At 40.2% G+C, this 18,374-nt stretch overlaps 1 protein-coding gene across 5 annotated transcripts in view; it reads left to right on the forward strand.

The window, feature by feature from the left end:
• LOC139751820 (uncharacterized protein KIAA2013 homolog) overlaps window positions 1-18,374 on the forward strand; it is a 206,392-nt gene that overhangs the window by 14,204 nt on the left and 173,814 nt on the right. For all 5 annotated transcript variants that reach the window (XR_011713427.1, XM_071667425.1, XM_071667424.1 and 2 more), the window contains 3 exons: window positions 5,194-5,430; window positions 10,296-10,450; window positions 10,931-11,019. Coding sequence is in view for 4 of the 5 variants with exons in the window: in XM_071667425.1 (XP_071523526.1) it covers window positions 5,194-5,430; window positions 10,296-10,450; window positions 10,931-11,019 (481 nt within the window). In the remaining variant the exon portion in view is untranslated. The remainder of the gene's footprint in view (window positions 1-5,193; window positions 5,431-10,295; window positions 10,451-10,930; window positions 11,020-18,374) is intronic.

Here is an 18,374-nt window from a genome sequence, read left to right on the forward strand (position 1 = left end):
CCATATAACACATTGAGCTAGTTCATTGTATCCCATGCACACTTCTCATCCTCTTACCCTTATAGATGTTCAGGTTCTTATAGCTCAAAGCCTCTTTCACACCATCCTTCTTTTGCCTTCTCAGTCTCCAGTATAGAAGATATACACTACATGGTCATACATAAACACTAGTAAACAAAAGGAAATCTAAATTAACATTAGAGAATGTAGATCAGTCAGTCTGACATCGAGAGTAGATGGTTTTTTTTATATAGTGACCAAAATGTATTGGACAAAAACGCTCCAAATGACATCTCGGGTGAAAGAAATAAAGTGACAGAAAAAGAAAATCGAAGTTGATAAGGGCTCCCCAGGTGTTTTTGAACTTGAAGCTTAAAGTTAGATAGATAGTAGGAAGAGGGAAAGACAAAAGTAGGAAGAGAATTCCATATTTAACTGTTCAAGGGAAGAAGGAGGTATCATAATGGTTAATCCATGAGTGAACAATCTCCATGCAGAAACTTCGGAAAGCAGCAACCAGAAACATGCCTGAAGTCGAAGCCGTAAGGGTGGGGATGTGTATGAGCAGCTCATGAGAATAGTGGCCAAAAAAAGACAATTAGAAAAGAGGGAGGGCAAAAGTATTGTGTTGTTCAGGGTTAAGGAGAGGCAATGTCAGGAAAATTATTAAAAGAGAAGGCTTTTAATTCCACTGTGAGTGATAGAGAGGTGAAGGAAGAGCCACCCTAGATATTTGAGCAGTACTCCATACTAAGGCAAAAAAACTGTGCAGATATGAAATAGCTGCTTACATGAAAAATGATTATGGCACATATACATTAACCCCAATTTTAGGAATCAGATTTTGTGATATTAAAAGAGAAGGCTTTTAATTCCACTGTGAGTGATAGAGAGGTGAAGGAAGAGCCACCCTAGATATTTGAGCAGTACTCCATACTAAGGCAAAAAAACTCTGCAGATATGAAATAGCTGCTTACATGAAAAATGATTATGGCACATATACATTAACCCCAACTTTTAGGAATCAGATTTTTTGATATTAATTTTGTGGGGTTTCCAGTTTAGGTTAGAGGTTATGGTTATACCCAGGTCCTCCTTGTTTTTAATCATTTAGAGGGTCTACAGCTCTTGAAAGCTATCCTGTACAAGTAAAGGGGGAAGGTAATAGAATGAAAAGGGGCCCCTAAATGATATATGCATCACCAATTTAGTTTGAGCATACTAAGTTTTGGGAGTTGAATAGGGCTGGTAGTGAAGGTTTCTTAAGTTCAAAATGAATGCTGAGGCTTGTTTCCCACTTCAATGAATCAGTTTCTTTTAATTATTGTGCTTTTAAAGGAGATGCAGTTATGAAAAAAGTGAGTAGCTAACATGTGGGAAATGAAAAAAGATTATCTAAGTTTTATTGTATGAAAATGCATCAGTAACCTAGACAAAAGTAGGAAAGTTTTAGTGCAAGCAAAAGGCAACACTGTCTTTGTTTTATGTTTGTATACTTGATTACTGTTGCTAGTATTCATTTGAGGAATTAATTTAAGGGCTTTATTATTACCTGTGCCAGTAAAGATATAGAGATCTCAAAGAAGGTAGAGAAATTAGAGAGGAAAGCTTGGACTAACCTCTCAAGAAACACTAACAAAGCCAAGTCCTAAAGTTTTCTACAATATGGTATTGGCTTTAATGAGGGAGTGTACCAAGGTCAGACAGTTATGATAAGGTCCACAAGGAAAGGGCAGTAGGGAGAGAACAAACGTTCAGAGATGTTATGAGATATTGTCAAGAAGGAAGACCAGAAGTCAACACAAGTAGAGGAGGAGTAAAAGAAACTGAGGAATCAGTTCAAGGATCAGAAAGTGTGTCACAAGATGACAGAAAAACTAAAGAAATTAAAGGTACATAAACCAAGGATAAGAAGGTAAAATTATTAACGAATAGGAAAGGTCAGAAGAGGCTATTCTAGATGTCCATAGAATGTTGAACAGGAGGATTATCTAAAATACGAGCTAGAGAAACTTGAAAATAGTGGGTTGGGAGGGGGAGGAGAATAATTTTTTTAGGGCTGCTCTATGGTTTCTGAACATGATTGCCAATGCAGTGGGATAGGAACCTGAAGACATTGTATCAGAGGAACCCAGGGGATTGAGCAAAGCTATGGATAGATGATATGCATTGTTAGTGACAGAGCAGTCAGGAAAATTTATGGAGTATATGATACATTCAGAAAAGTGCAGAGCATATAGAATCATTGTGTGTTTCTAAAGAGGGGAAGTTATAGAAGAAGGCAGAAGAGAGAGAAAAAAAAGCAAAGAATACAGTCAGATGGCAAAAGGTGGGAGAAGCCAGGTGAGGTAAGAGGTTCCTTATCACAGCAGTCACATCAGGAATCTTAGGTGATGGAAATATCAGAGTGAATTTATTATGTATAAATTCTGATGGATTAGTAGCAAATGGTAAAGAGGTGGAATTTAGGGGTGCTATTAAGGAAAATATTCCCTGATTTTGTTGAATTTGTGGAAACAAAGCTTACAAAAGAGATACTATATCAGATGTTTTACCCTGAGGGGTACATGATAGTAAGTAACTGTAGGATAGAAATGCATATTGGTGTTCGTATTATGTAAAACTCCAAAGAATTGGAACTATGCAAAACAAATATATGGTGAGAACAGTGGAGGAACAGTCATGATGGTACAGAAATCCATAAAACATGCTTTATCATAGATAGCAAAGAACTGATGTTGGGGATTTCAATTATAGGCAGACAGATTAGAGAATTATAGTTTCTCATGGTGACAGGGAGTTTTGAAAATGCAAGTTTTTACGGTATAAACAGGTAAGTTTTTCATACCATTATGTCAGTACATGTACTAAGATGAGAGAGAGTGATACCCCATCATTACTGGACCTTATCTTCACACATTCTAGCATGGATATAGAGAATATTATGTATGATATACCAGTTAGAAAAGTGATCATGTCATGCACAAGTTTGAAGACGAGGTGAATGAGGATATTTAAGGAACAGAGATAAAACAATCTTGGGAACGACATAGAGCCCCAAAATTTCTTTGGTAACATAAACTGGAAAGTGGATCTCAGTAGTGAAGAATCGGAGTATTGTGTTAAAAGGTTCTGTGAAATTTACATTTAGATTGCAGGAAATTGTGTGCTTTTAGCCTCAAACATGGAAGGACAGTTAAGAAAGATAGAAGAATGGTTTAATTAAGAATGTCAAAAAGCAAAGGAACATCAAGTTGTGCAGCGATGAAGATAAAGGGGACACCCCAGCTAGCCAGCTTTTACTAACTTTAAGAGAACAAAGGAATAGTTTAGCAGGCTAAGAAAGGAAGAAAAAAAGAATTTAGAAGAAAATTGTGTACACAGCAGGGGAAAATCCAAAAGTTTTCCTACAATTCATCAGGATTAGATTCTCAGTTAAAGAGCAGTTAATGAAGCCAAGGGATTCACAGTGAAGAACTGTAGATGATGATGTAAGGATATGTGAAGAACTGCATAACAAGCTCAGATGTGTTTTCTCAGTGGAAGACACTATAGCCTTATCACCAGTAAGCTGAAGTGGTGAAGAATTTTTAGAAAACATTACGATATCTAGAAAATTAGTTTACAGAATGCTAAAAGGTCTTGACCCATACAAGACTTATGGCCATCATGAAATATCACCGGAAGCACTTAAGATGTCCGTAGAGACAATAGAGAAAATACTGTCCAAGATGTCGCTGGAGAAAGGCAAAGTGCCAAAGGAGAAGAAAAAGGGCAAGTGACGTAGCTGTGTGTGAAAAAGAGCCTTGGAACAGATGCTGCTTTACAGAAGGAAAGTGGAAGACTTTCTTCAGAAGAGAAATTACCTGGATGAGAGACAGCATGGTTTTAGGGAAAGGAGGTGACAAACTTCTTATATTTCTTTGAAAGAGCATCTTAGGCAGTAGGGAAGCTGGATGTGTTTTTTGTATGTGGACTGCAGGAAAGCGTTTGACATTTTACCTTATCAACATTTTCTTGAATAAAGACCTGCATGGATTTGAAACATGTAAAAGAATGCAGAAACGACTGTTAGTTCACTTGAATGACACATATGAAACTATAACGTAAGGGAAGAGAATGACCGCTGTTTTTCTGAATTTTGCAAGAGCATTGGCAAAATAAACTAGGGAGTGTTATCAGAGAAAGTGGGCCTGTGGTAAATATAAGTGAGATATGGCAGAATCAAGTGAGAAACTGCAGAAACTAGTTCTGAGTTTGGGAGTGTTGAAAGGAGAAAATTGAAAGTAATGTAAATCAAAACAAGGTTGTTATAATGGTTTAGGAGTGAAAAGAATGAGTTTATTTGGAGTGTGAGTTTGAATGGAGACAACTTGGAGAAAGTGGGGTGTTTTACTGGAAGTGGATATGGCGGTGAATGGAACCATGTGAGCTGAAGCAAGCCATAGGGGGAATGAGTGGGCAGAGGTCCTAGGTGCATTGAGGAAAAGGTGGAAAGAGATCACTGTCTTTAAGGGCAAAGATGGTTAGTAGTCTCATCAGTGCTGTATGGATATAAGGCATGGGCCCGAGGCAAAAATGTAAAGAAGAGGGTGGAAGTGTTGTAACTGAAATGTTTAAGGACAGTGTGTGGTGTGAGGAGGTTTAATCTAATAAGAAATGATAGGGTAAGAGAGAGATGTGATGATAAGAGGGGTATGAATGAGAGAGCTGAAGAGGGTTTGCTGAAAGGGTGTGGACATATGAAGAGCATGAGTGAGGGAGGATGACTGACAAGGCATCCACATCAGAAGTGAATGGAACAAGGGATAGGGGGAAATGAAGGAGGTGGATGGATGGAATGTAAGATAATTTGAAGGTTTTTGGCTGAACATGCAGGAGGATGTGAAGCGTGCAAGATACAGAGCAAATTGAAGCAATATGGCATCCTGTACACACCATTACATACTCTCAGTGGGCAGAACTTGGACATATAAAGTTGGGGAAACCATGGAAAGGTCTTTGGGTTCTGGTTTTGGACAGGGTTCTAAGGCTTCAGTGCATTGTATGCGACATCTAGAATGTGTATGTGAGCAAATGAGGCCATTTCCTTTGCTCCTGCTGCTACTTTGCTGATGCAGAAAATGGTTAACATGTAAAAAAAGTTATACCTGAATATATGAAATTTTTCTTTCATAACTTATATTATTCCAGATTCAGCTAGTAGAAGCCTTTCACTCCGTCTAGATCGGTTTTGGCAGGCAGCTCAAGAGTACGATGCCCACATTCTTCATAATCCTGCATTGAGTGATGAACAGCCTTACCTTCCATATGTTGGCAATGGTCTTCTTGCCATGACTATGGATCAAGAAAGCCCAATTTACATTAGAAATGGGAGGACACTTTCATTACCTATCAATTATCGTCCAATTACTCTGGTCTCTCTTGATGGTAAGTTTTTGATTCCTTTGACTAAACCTGTGTCAAATGAAGTGTTTTCTCCCACCTTTTGCTGAATTCCAAATATTTGTTCATTGGATAACTTGGTATAATTTTCCACTCAAACATTTCTTCTCACTCTGAATTGTATCATAATTTCTCTTTGGGTTTCTTGCCTCATGAGCTAATAAGAATCCCCATGTATCTAGGAAGTTGGCAGCATCCAGCACCCCTACCTCTCTGGTAAGATCTATGCCTCTCACCTCTGTTAACCACTTAAGTAGTGGTTACAGCACCACTTCTTCTAGGATACCTGTCCAATTAACTACCTCTACAGTAAATACAAAGACAGCTGATAAAGCTGTTGCCAGGTAAAGATTTGTGAGAATAATAAACATGCCATAGGTATGCATTAAAAAGATGAAAAGCTGAAGATTAGGGTTAAGATTAAAAGTACCTTCACTGTTTAACCTGCACAAGATAAACCTTTTGAAAAACTGTTCAAGATGTCACTGGAGTGAGGCATGGTACTAAGGGAATGGAAGAGGGCAAATGTCATACCTGTCAGTAAGAAAGCAGACTGGGAACAAGCTGTAAACTACAGACCAGTCTCACTGTTGAGTGTGGTCTATAAGTTTCTGGAAGAGATAATTAGAAAGTAAATGGATGACTTTTCTACTGAGGAAAAATTACCTAAGTGAGAGAAAGCATGGTTTTAGGGAAAGGAAACCATATGCAACATACCTCTTTGATTTCTATGAGAAAGAGGGCTCAGTCTTAGACAAAAGAGATTGTTAGGTGGATTGTATGTATATGGACTTCCAGAAAGCATTTGACATTACCACATGGGAGACTGATGAGGATGCTGGATTGCTAAGCAGGAATAAGGGGGAAACTCCTTTGATTAAAGGATTATCTTTATAAAAGGGAACGAAGGATGCATGTTAGTGGAGCCTTCTCTAAATGAGTAAAGGTGACCATCTAGGAAGTGGCTCAGGGTTCTGCTCTGGAACAATTACTCTTCTTGATGTGTTTAGATAACTTGCCTGAAGGTATGGATGCCTACCTGAATATGCAAAGGTTGTAAGGGAAGTGAAAATAGAGGAGGATTGCATCATATTACAAATGTGTACCTAGATAGACTATCCCTGGGGATAGGGGAGAAAGAATACTTCCCACGTATTCCCTGCGTGTCGTAGAAGGCGACTAAAAGGGAAGGGAGCGGGGGGCTGGAAATCCTCCCCTCTCATTTTTCTTTTTTTTTTTTCCAAAAGAAGTAACAGAGAAGTGGGTCAGGTGAGAATATTCCCTCAAAGGCCCAGTCCTCTGTTCTTAACGCTACCTCGCTATCGCGGGAAATGGCGAATAGTATGAAAGAAAGACCTAGATAGACGTCAAATTTGGTCAGATGCATGGTTAATGAAATTCAGTCAAAACAAATACGAAATAATGAGGACGGAAGAAAGTGAAAGAAAGGCTTCAGTATGATAATTATTTCGCAGGAAATGAGTTTCAGGAGTGTGTGTGAGAAGGACTTGGAGAGTCAGCATCATCCCTAACTTGTCACCAGTCCCACATTATGGGAATAGTTAAGGAGACAAAGAGTCAGCTGTCAGTTGGCAAATATTAGAGTAGCTTTCAAGTATATAGACAATAAATATTTAGCAAGCTATTCATATCCTGCTTAAGGTCGAAACTAGAATGTGGAAAATAGTCAAGAGTCGTGTACCAGAAGAGCTAGGTGTCTTAGGAGAATCCAGTACGGAAGCTGCCTTGGGAATCATCTTTATTGACAGCTGAGTCAATTGGGCCATGTGCAGATTGACTTAATCTTTGTTAAAGATGTTGGATCTAGTTTTAATGCATTATGGCAACATAGGGGTAATTGTGTGCAAATGACATTATTTTTCATTTGTTCATGATGCTGCCATTCTAAGGAGAGGGAAAAAGTCATATATAAAAAAGAAAAGAGAAAGGGGGGTTAAAAACAAGAAAGTGAACACAGTGTTGATGGTTGTATTGTGTATGATGGGAAAAGATATTTTGTATAGCTTTAGTGCTTTAGTTTTAATGACACTGAAGGGAAGACTAGCAGTCCTGCCATAGGTGCAAGATGGTTTTGGATACTTCAGCAGGCATAATTCAGGTTAATATCACACTTGGGCTTAATCTTTGCAATCTTTGGACCCAGCATGAAAAACACCCCTGCCTCAAAAGCATTCTTTACAGGAGAGACCTACCACAGCAGCCCACTGCCTGCAACAGTAGCATAATTGTGACCTTTTTTTTTTCAATGCCTGCTCTCTGTCACCTGCCTTAGCAAAGGAGCATCAGAAACCAATGGCAGATTTCGAGGAGAAATACAATTAGGATAAAGGAGTCATTTCTTCCTTCCATGGTACTCTTTCCAGTTTGCATATTAGTGGGATCATTGCATTATTTAAGTTAATCTTTTGGTGCTTACTTTGATTCATCTCTTTATATGATGGCTTTATTCTACTACAAGTAGGGATGAAAAAAAGACAAATTTCATCAGAATCACGGTATGACAGGAATTTGTATTGCTAGCCTTCAGGTTTACAGGGAAATCTGTACATAAATTGCTTCTTTATGTAAGTGTTTGCAGATCACCTTGTCTCTCTCTTTCATGAATGCTGTATTAGTATTGTTTACATTTTATAATTCATCATATCATTCAACATATTGTCTGTTCTGCTCTGCTTTTAACTCTAACTCTTCGTATTGTATGAATAATGGTCTATTCAGAACCCTCTCCAGATGTTTGGTCCCCATCCATCACTTTGTTACATATCACGTCAGTGCCTTTCTCACCGACTTACTTTTTTGATAAAGAGCCCAATGTCAGTTGAGTTACAGAATATAACTTAGCACTTTATTTCATTTGTACTTTGTCCTTTATTCAAAGAAGGATGATACTTGCTGAACCTTTTACAAACACTTTGGGTATCAACCATTCAGCATCCTCAGTCTGATTTGCAGTGCTCAAAATGATTGTTTTTTTTCAGTTTTCTTTTGGCTTGGCTTTTCCTTTCTCTTTTAATGGCTTTTACTTCTTAAGTTTTGCACAGATATGTCTCTTAAGAACCCTCTTATGTTTACAAACATGAATCCCATTTCTCCATCATAACTCATCATCCTTTTTTTTTTTCTACTGCACATCTCTTTCACACACTCAACTGAAATTTTTTTTTTTTTTTGCTTTGTCGCTGTCTCCCGGGTTCGCGAGGTAGCGCAAGGAAACAGACGAAAGAGTGGCCCAACCCACCCACATACACATGTATATACATACACGTCCACACATGCAAATATACATACCTATACATCTCAACATATACATATATATACACACACACAGACATACACATATACACACATGTACATAATTCATACTGTCTGCCTTTATTCATTCCCATCGCCACCTCGCCACACATGGAATAACATCCCCTCCCCCCTCATGTGTGCGAGGTAGCGCTAGGAAGAGACAACAAAGGCCCCATTCGTTCACACTCAGTCTCTAGCTGTCATGTAATAATGCACCGAAACCACAGCTCCCTTTCCACATCCAGGCCCCACAGAACTTTCCATGGTTTACCCCAGACACTTCACATGCCCTGGTTCAATCCATTGACAGCACGTCGACCCCAGTATACCACATCAATCCAATTCACTCTATTCCTTGCCCGCCTTTCACCCTCCTGCATGTTCAGGCCCCGATCACTCAAAATCTTTTTCACTCCATCTTTCCACCTCCAATTTGTTTTCCCACTTCTCGTTCCCTCCACCTCCAACACATATATCCTGTTGGTCAATCTTTCCTCACTCATTCTCTCCATGTGCCCAAACCATTTCAAAACAGCCTCTTCTGCTCTGTCAACCACTCTCTTTTTATTTCCACACATCTCTCTTACCCTTACATTACTTACTCGATCAAACCACCTCACACCACATATTATCCTCAAACATCTCATTTCCAGCACATCCACCCTCCTGCGCACAAGCTCTATCCATAGCCCACGCCTTGCAACCATATAACGTTGTTGGAACCACTATTCCTTCAAACATACCCATTTTTGCTTTCCGGGATAATGTTCTTGACTTCCAAACATTCTTCAAGGCTCTCAGGATTTTCACCCCCTCCCCCACCCTATGATTCACTTCCGCTTCCATGGTTCCATCCGCTGCCAGATCCACTCCCAGATATCTAAAACACTTTACTTCCTCCAGTTTTTCTCCATTTAAACTTACCTCCCAATTGACTTGACCCTCAACCCTACTGTACCTAATAACCTTGCTCTTATTTACATTTACTCTTAACTTTCTTCTTTCACACACTTTACCAAACTCAGTCACCAGCTTCTGCAGTTTCTCACATGAATCAGCCACCGAGCGCTGTATCATCAGCGAACAACAACTGACTCACTTCCCAAGCTCTCTCATCCACAACAGACTGCATACTTTCCCCTCTTTCCAAAACTCTTGCATTCACCTCCCTAACAACCCCATCCATAAACAAATCAAACAACCATGGAGACATCACACACCCCTGCCGCAAACCTACATTCACTGAGAACCAATCACTTTCCTCTCTTCCTACACGTACACATGCCTTACATCCTCAATAAAAACTTTTCACTGCTTCTAACAACTTGCCTCCCACACCATATATTCTTAGTACCTTCCACAGAGCATCTCTATCAACTCTATCATATGCTTTCTCCAGATCCATAAATGCTACATACAAATCCATGTGCTTTTCTAAGTATTTCTCACATACATTCTTCAAAGCAAACACCTGATCCACACATCCTCTACCACTTCTCAAACTTTTAATAATATACACTGATATTCTCTTACAGGTATGATTGTTAAGGAAGCTCTTGTAACAGATTATACAACAGGCCTAGTCCATCGCATTCAGTCATGGGATCAACCGGGTATTGGGCCCTTGGATGTGACGTACCAGACTTATGCACACCGATCAATGCCAGCTTTACTTTTACAAGATATCAAGGTCAGAGCATAATTGCTGATTTTACTCTTAAGTTACAATATATGTTACATGCATGCAGTCCTTATTTAGATAAGGATTGCATGCATCTACCACAGATTTTAACATGAATAAAAGAAAAAATTAGGACTTTTCTTGTTGCTTAAGCTTGAGCATGAGTCTTCTTGTGTGCAGTTAACCTTTACTTAGCTTGTTCCACTCATCCATCAATGTTTTTATGGAAATACTATTTCATATGTCTGACTCATATCTTGCTAGGTTTCTTATTGTGTAAGATACATAATTTGTTCCTTTATGTTTCAAAGAACTGCTTAGTACCTGTGGGTTTGAGAAAAGCAGTAAGGTATGATAAAAGTTAATGAGAAAATTGTTACAGAAGTATTAACTTCATGTGTAGTGCTTTTTTTTTTTCTTTTTTCCACAGGTGATTGAGTTGATAGATTTTAACCAAGTATAACTTGTATTTCATTGTTTGTTCCACAGGTGATTAACCCAACTGATCAAGATGCTATAGTGGATGTAGAGCAGATTGGTCTAGGAGACTGGCCTATGGCTACTACCGAGACAATTAAGTAAGCATCTAATATAGTACAAGGTTTGAATTTAAGTCATATATCTAAATGTGTATTCATTTTGTTTGCTTTATTACGTACATTATATGAAAAAGAAAATTGTCGAAAGGTGAAACAAGAATTGAACACAGTAATCGACAGTTTAACAAGTAAAATTCTTTTTATATGGTGAGATGGCATGAAAATGAACCCTTAATCAAAGCCATCCCATTAATGCTGTGGTTTCAGTGCCTTACACATAACAGCTAGAGGCTGAGTGGTAATGAATGTGGCCTTTTTTTTATTCTTTTTCTGTCGGTGCCTTGCTGAAGCAGGACGGATAACGATGTTGCTTCCTATGGGGTAGGGTAGTGCCAGGAATGGATGAAGGCAAGCAAGTATGAATATTTACATGTGTATATATGTGTTTATCTGTGTATGTGTATGTATATATTGATATGTATGTGCATGTATAGGCATTTATGTATATATATGCGTACTTTCTGGCTCTGAGTGAAACGAAGCTCAAGGGCAAAGGATAAGAGTGGTTTGGGAAAGTCTTGGAAGTAAAGATAGGGGTTGGTAAGAAGACAAGAGCTAGGGAAGGAGTAGTAATACCTCTGAAGCAGAAGTTGTGGGAGTATGTGATAGAGTGTAAGAAAGTAAATTCTAGATTGTTGTGGGTAAAACTGGAAATGGATGGAGAGAGATGGGTGATTATTGGTGCCTGTACACCAACTCATGAGAAGAAAGATCATGAGAGACAAGTGTTTTGGGAGCAGTTGAGTGGGTGTTTTAGCAGCTTTGATGCATGAGACTTAGTTATAGTGATGGGTGATTTAAATGTGAAGGTGAGTAATGTGGCAGTTGAGGGTATAATTGGTGTACATGGAATGTTCAGTGTTGTAAATGGAAATGGTGAAGAGCTCGTGGATTTGTGTGCTGAAAAAAGACTGGTCATTGGGAATACCTGGTTTAAAAGAGAGATACACATAAGTATACATAAGTGAGTAGAAGAGATGGTCAAAGGGCATTATTGGACTACGTGTTAATTGATAGGCATGTAAAAGAGAGACTTTTGGATGTTATTGTGCTGAGAGGGGCAACTGGAGCAATATCTGATCACACTGTCTTGTGGAGGCAAAGGTGAAGAATTGTTGGGGCTTTCAGAAAAGAAGGAGAATGTTGGGGAGAAGAGAGTGATGAGAGGAAGTGAGCTTGGATAGGAGACTGGTGTGAGGAAGTATCAGGAGAGATTGAGTGTAGAATGGCAAAATGTGAGAGCAATTGATGTGAGAGGAGTGGGTGAGGAATGGGATGTATTTAGTGAAGTAGTGATGGCTTGTGCAAAAGATGCATGTAGTATGTGAAAGGTGGGAGGTGGGCAGATTAGAAAGGATAATGAGTGGTGGAATGGAGAAGTAAGATTGTTATTGAAAGAGAAAAGAGAGATGTTTGGATGATATTTGCAGGGAAGTAGTGCAATGACTGGGAGATGTATAAAAGAAAGCAGTAAGAGATCAAGAGAAAAGTGCAAGAGTTGAAAGAGAGGGCAAATGAGAGTTGGGGTGAGAGAGCATCATTAGATTTTTAGGGAGAATAAAAAGATATTTGGAAGGAGGTAAGTAACTTGTGTAAGATAAGAGGACAAATTGGAGCATTGGTGAAGGGAGCAAGTGAGGAAGTGATAACAGGTAGTAATGGAGTGAGAAGGAGATGGAGTGAGTATTTTGAAGGTTTGTCGAATGTGTTTGATGATAGAATGGCAGATATGGGGGTTTTGGTCAGGGTGGTGTACAACGTGAGAGAGTCATGGAGAATGATTTGGTGAAGAGCGAAGAGGAAGTGAAAGCTTTGCAGAAGACGAAGTCCGGCAAGGTGGCGGGTTTGGATGGTATTGCTGTGGAATTTATTAAAAAAGGGGGTAACTGTGTTGTTGATTGGTTGGTAAAGATATTCATTGTATGTATGGACCATGGTGAAGTGCCTGAGGATTGGCGGAATGCATGCATAGTGCCATTGAACAAAGGCAAGGGGGATGAAGGTGAGTGTTCTAACTACAGAGGTATAAGTTTGCTGAGTATTCCTGAGAAATTACATGGGAGGATATTGATTGAGTGTCAGATTGGGGAAAAGCTGTGTGGTTTCAGAAGTGATAGAGGATATGTGGATCAGGTGTTTGCTTTGAAGAATGTATGTGAGAAATACTTAGAAAAACAGATGGATTTGTATGTAGCATTTATGATCTGGAGAAGGCATGTGATAGGGTTGGTAGAGATGCTTTGTGGAAGGTTTTAAGAGTATATGGTGTGGGAGGTAAGTTGCTTGAAGCAGTGAAAAGTTTTTACCAAGGATGTAAGGCATTTGTATGAGTAGGAAGAGAGGAGAGTGATTGGTTCCCTGTAATGTTGGCCTGTGGCAGGGGGTGTGTGATGTCCTCTTGGTTGTTAAATTTGTTTAAGGATAGGGTGGTTAGGGAGGTAAATGCAAGAATTTTGAAGAGAAGGGTGAGTATGCAGTGTGTTGTGGATGAGAGGGCCTGGAAATTGAGTCAGTTGTTGTTCACCAATGATACAGCTCTAATGGCTGATTCATGTGAGAAACTGTCGAGGTTGGTGAATGAGTTTGGAAAAGTGTGTGAAAGGAGAAAGTTGAATGTAAATGTGAATAAGAGCAAGGTTATTAGGTTCAGTAGGGTTGAGGGACAAGTTAATTGAGATGCAAGTTTGAATGGAGAAAAATAGGAAGTGAAGTGTTTTATGTATCTGGGAGGGGACTTAGCAGCAGATGGAACCATGGAAGTGGAAGCGAGTCACAGGATGGGGAGGGGGCGATGGTTCTAGGAGCATTGAAAAATATGTGGAAGGTGAGAACATTATCTTGGAGAGCAAAAGTATGTGTGTTTGAAGGAATAGTGATTCCAACAATGTTATATGGTTGCGAGGCTTTGCTATGGGTAGGGTTGTATGGAGGAGGGTGGATGTGTTGGAAATGAAATGTTTGAGAACAATATGTGGTGTGAGGTGGTTTGATCGAGTAAGTAATGAAAGGGTAAGAGAGAGGTAGGGTAATAAAAAGAGTGTGGTTGAGAGAGCAGAAGAGGGTGTGTTGAAATGGTTTGGACACAAAGAGAGGATGAGTGAGGAAGGATTGACAAAGAGGATACATGTGTCAGAGGTGGAGGGAAGAAGGAGAAACGGGAGACCAAATTGGAGATGGAAAGATGGAGTGGAAAAGATATTGAGCGATTGGTGCCTGAACATACAGGAGGGTGAAAGGCGTGCAAGGAATAGAGTGGATTGGAACGATGTGGTATACCGGGTTGACATGCTGTCAGTGAACTGAATCAGGGCATGTGAAGCGTCTGGGGTAAACTGTGGAAAGGTCTGTTGGGCCTGGATGTGGAAAGGGAGCTGTGGTTTCGGTGCATTACATGTGACAGCTAGAGATTTAGTGTGAGCGACTGTGGCCTTTTTTGTCTTTTCTTGGTGCTACCTCACTGTATGGGGTGGGGGCTATATACTGTGTGACAGGGTAGTGACAGGAATGGATGAAGGCAGCAAGTATGAACATATACATGTGTATGTATGTGTCTATTTATGTATATGTATGTATACATTGATATGTATATGTATGTATATGTGCAGGTATGGGCCTATGTGTATATATATGTGTATATGAGTGGTTGGACCATTCTTTGATTGTTTCCTTGTGCTCCCTCACTGACACTGGAAACAGTGTTTAAGTATGATGATGATAATAATTATCTATTTCATTTGTTATACATAATCGCTGTTTCCCGCATCAGTGAGGTAGTGCCAGGAAACAGATGAAGAGTGGCTCATCCACTCATATACACATATATATACACAAACTCTCACATATGCACATATACATACATATACATATCAACATATACATTTTTTTTTTTTTTGCTTTGTCGCTGTCTCCCGCATTTGCGAGGTAGCGCAAGGAAACAGACGAAAGAAATGGCCCAACCCACCCCCATACACATGTATATACATACACGTCCACACACGCAAATATACATACCTACACAGCTTTCCATGGTTTACCCCAGACGCTTCACATGCCCTGATTCAATCCACTGACAGCACGTCAACCCCGATATACCACATCGATCCAATTCACTCTATTCCTTGCCCTCCTTTCACCCTCCTGCATGTTCAGGCCCTGATCACACAAAATCTTTTTCACTCCGTCTTTCCACCTCCAATTTGGTCTCCCACTTCTCCTTGTTCCCTCCACCTCCGACACATATATCCTCTTTGTCAATCTTTCCTCACTCATTCTCTCCATGTGCCCAAACCATTTCAAAACACCCTCTTCTGCTCTCTCAACCATGCTCTTTTTATTTCCACACATCTCTCTTACCCTTACGTTACTTACTCGATCAAACCACCTCACACCACACATTGTCCTCAAACATCTCATTTCCAGCACATCCACCCTCCTGCGCACAACTCTATCCATAGCCCACGCCTCGCAACCATACAAAATTGTTGGAACCACTATTCCTTCAAACATACCCATTTTTGCTTTCCGAGATAATGTTCTTGACTTCCACACATTCTTCAAGGCTCCCAGGATTTTCGCCCCCTCCCCCACCCTACGATCCACTTCCGCTTCCATGGTTCCATCGGCTGCCAGATCCACTCCCAGATATCTAAAACACTTCACTTCCTCCAGTTTTTCTCCATTCAAACTTACCTCCCAATTGCCTTGACCCTCAACCCTACTGTACCTAATAACCTTGCTCTTATTCACATTTACTCTTAACTTTCTTCTTTCACACACTTTACCAAACTCAGTCACCAGCTTCTGCAGTTTCTCACATGAATCAGCCACCAGCGCTGTATCATCAGCAAACAACAACTGACTCACTTCCCAAGCCCTCTCATCCACAACAGACTGCATACTTGCCCCTGTCTCCAAAACTCTTGCATTCACCTCCCTAACAACCCCTTCCGTAAACAAATTAAGCAACCATGGAGACATCATGCATCCTTGCTGCAAACCGACATTCACCGAGAACCAATCACTTTCCTCTCTTCCTACTCGTACACATGCCTTACATCCTTGATAAAAACTTTTCACTGCTTCTTGCAACTTACATCTCATGCCATATACTCTTAATACTTTCCACAGAGCATCTCTATCAACTCTATCATATGCCTTCTCCAGATCCATAATTTTTTTTTTTTTTTTTTGCTTTCTCGCTGTCTCCCGCGTTTGCGAGGTAGCGCAAGGAAACAGACGAAAGAAATGGCCCAACCCACCCCCATACACATGTATATACATACGTCCACACACGCAAATATACATACCTACACAGCTTTCCATGGTTTACCCCAGACGCTTCACATGCCTTGATTCAATCCACTGACAGCACGTCAACCCTGGTATACCACATCGCTCCAATTCACTCTATTCCTTGCCCTCCTTTCACCCTCCTGCATGTTCAGGCCCCGATCACACAAAATCTTTTTCACTCCATCTTTCCACCTCCAATTTGGTCTCCCTCTTCTCCTCGTTCCCTCCACCTCCGACACATATATCCTCTTGGTCAATCTTTCCTCACTCATTCTCTCCATGTGCCCAGACCATTTCAAAACACCCTCTTCTGCTCTCTCAACCACGCTCTTTTTATTTCCACACATCTCTCTTACCCTTACGTTACTTACTCAATCAAACCACCTCACACCACACATTGTCCTCAAACATCTCATTTCCAGCACATCCATCCTCCTGCGCACAACTCTATCCATAGCCCACGCCTCACAACCATACAACATTGTTGGAACCACTATTCCTTCAAACATACCCATTTTTGCTTTCCGAGATAATGTTCTCGACTTCCACACATCCATAAATGCTACATACAAATCCCTTTGTTTTTCTAAGTATTTCTTACATACATTCTTCAAAGCAAATACCTGATCCACACATCCTCTACCACTTCTGAAGTGACACTGCTCTTCTCCAATCTGATGCTCTGTATATGCCTTGACCTTCTCAATCAATACCCTCCCATATGATTTCACAGGAATATTCAACAAACTTATACCTCTGTAATTTGAACACTCACCTTTATCCACTTTGTCTTTGTACACTGGCACTATACATGCATTCCGCCAATCCTCAGGTACTTCACCATGAACCATACATCCATTGAATATCCTCATCAACCAGTCAACAATACAGTCACCCCCTTTTTCATAAATTCCACTGCAATACCATCCAAACCTGCCGCCTTGCCGGCTTTCATCTCGCGCAACGCTTTCACTACCTCTTCTCTGTTTGCCAAACCATACTCACAGACCCTCTCACTTCACACACCACCTCGACCAAAACACCCTGTATCTGCCACTCTATCATCTAACTTATTCAACAAACTTTCAATCAAAATACTCCATCTCCATCTAACATCACCACTACTTGTTATTACCTCCCCATTAGCCCCCTTCACTAATGTTCCCATTTGTTCTCTTGTCTTACACACTTTATTTACCTCTTTCCAAAACATATTTTTATCCTCCCTAAAATTTGCTGATACTCTCTCACCCCAACTCTCATTTGCCCTCCTTTTTCACCTCTTGCACCTTTCTCTTGACCTCCTGCCTTTTTCTTTTATACATCTCCCAGTTATTTGCACTATTTCCCTGCAAAAATAATCCAAATGCCTCTCTCTTCTCTTTCATTAATAATATTACTCCTTCATCCCACCACTCACTACCCTTTCTAATCTGCCCACTTCCCACGTTTCTCATGCCACAAGCATCTTTTGCACAAGCCATCACTGTTTCCCTAAATACATCCCATTCCTCCCGCAGCCCCCTTACCTCCTTTGCTCTCACCTTTTTCCATTCTGCACTCAGTCTCTCCTGGTACTTCCTCACACAAGTCTCCTTCCCAAGCTCACTTACTCTCACCGCTCTCTTCACCCTAACATTCTCTCTTCTTTTCTGAAAACCTCTATAAATCTTCACCTTTGCCTCTACAAGATAACGATCAGACATCCCCCCAGTTGCACCTCTCAGCACGTTAACATCCAAAAGTCTCTCTTTCACGCATCTGTCAATTAACACGTAATCCAATAATGCTCTCTGGCCATGTCTCCTACTTACATATGGATGCTTATGTATATCTCTCTTTTTAAACTGGGTATTCCCAATCACCAGTCCTTTTTTCAGCACACAAATCTACAAGTTCTTCACCATTTCCATTTACAACTCTGAACACCCCATGTATACCAATTATTTCCTCAACTGCCACATTACACACCTTTGCATTCAAATCACTCATCACTATAACCCGGTCTCATGCATCAAAACTGCTAACACACTCACTCAGCT

Source organism: Panulirus ornatus, chromosome 12 (genome assembly GCF_036320965.1).
Source record: "Panulirus ornatus isolate Po-2019 chromosome 12, ASM3632096v1, whole genome shotgun sequence".
NCBI lineage: Eukaryota > Metazoa > Arthropoda > Malacostraca > Decapoda > Palinuridae > Panulirus > Panulirus ornatus.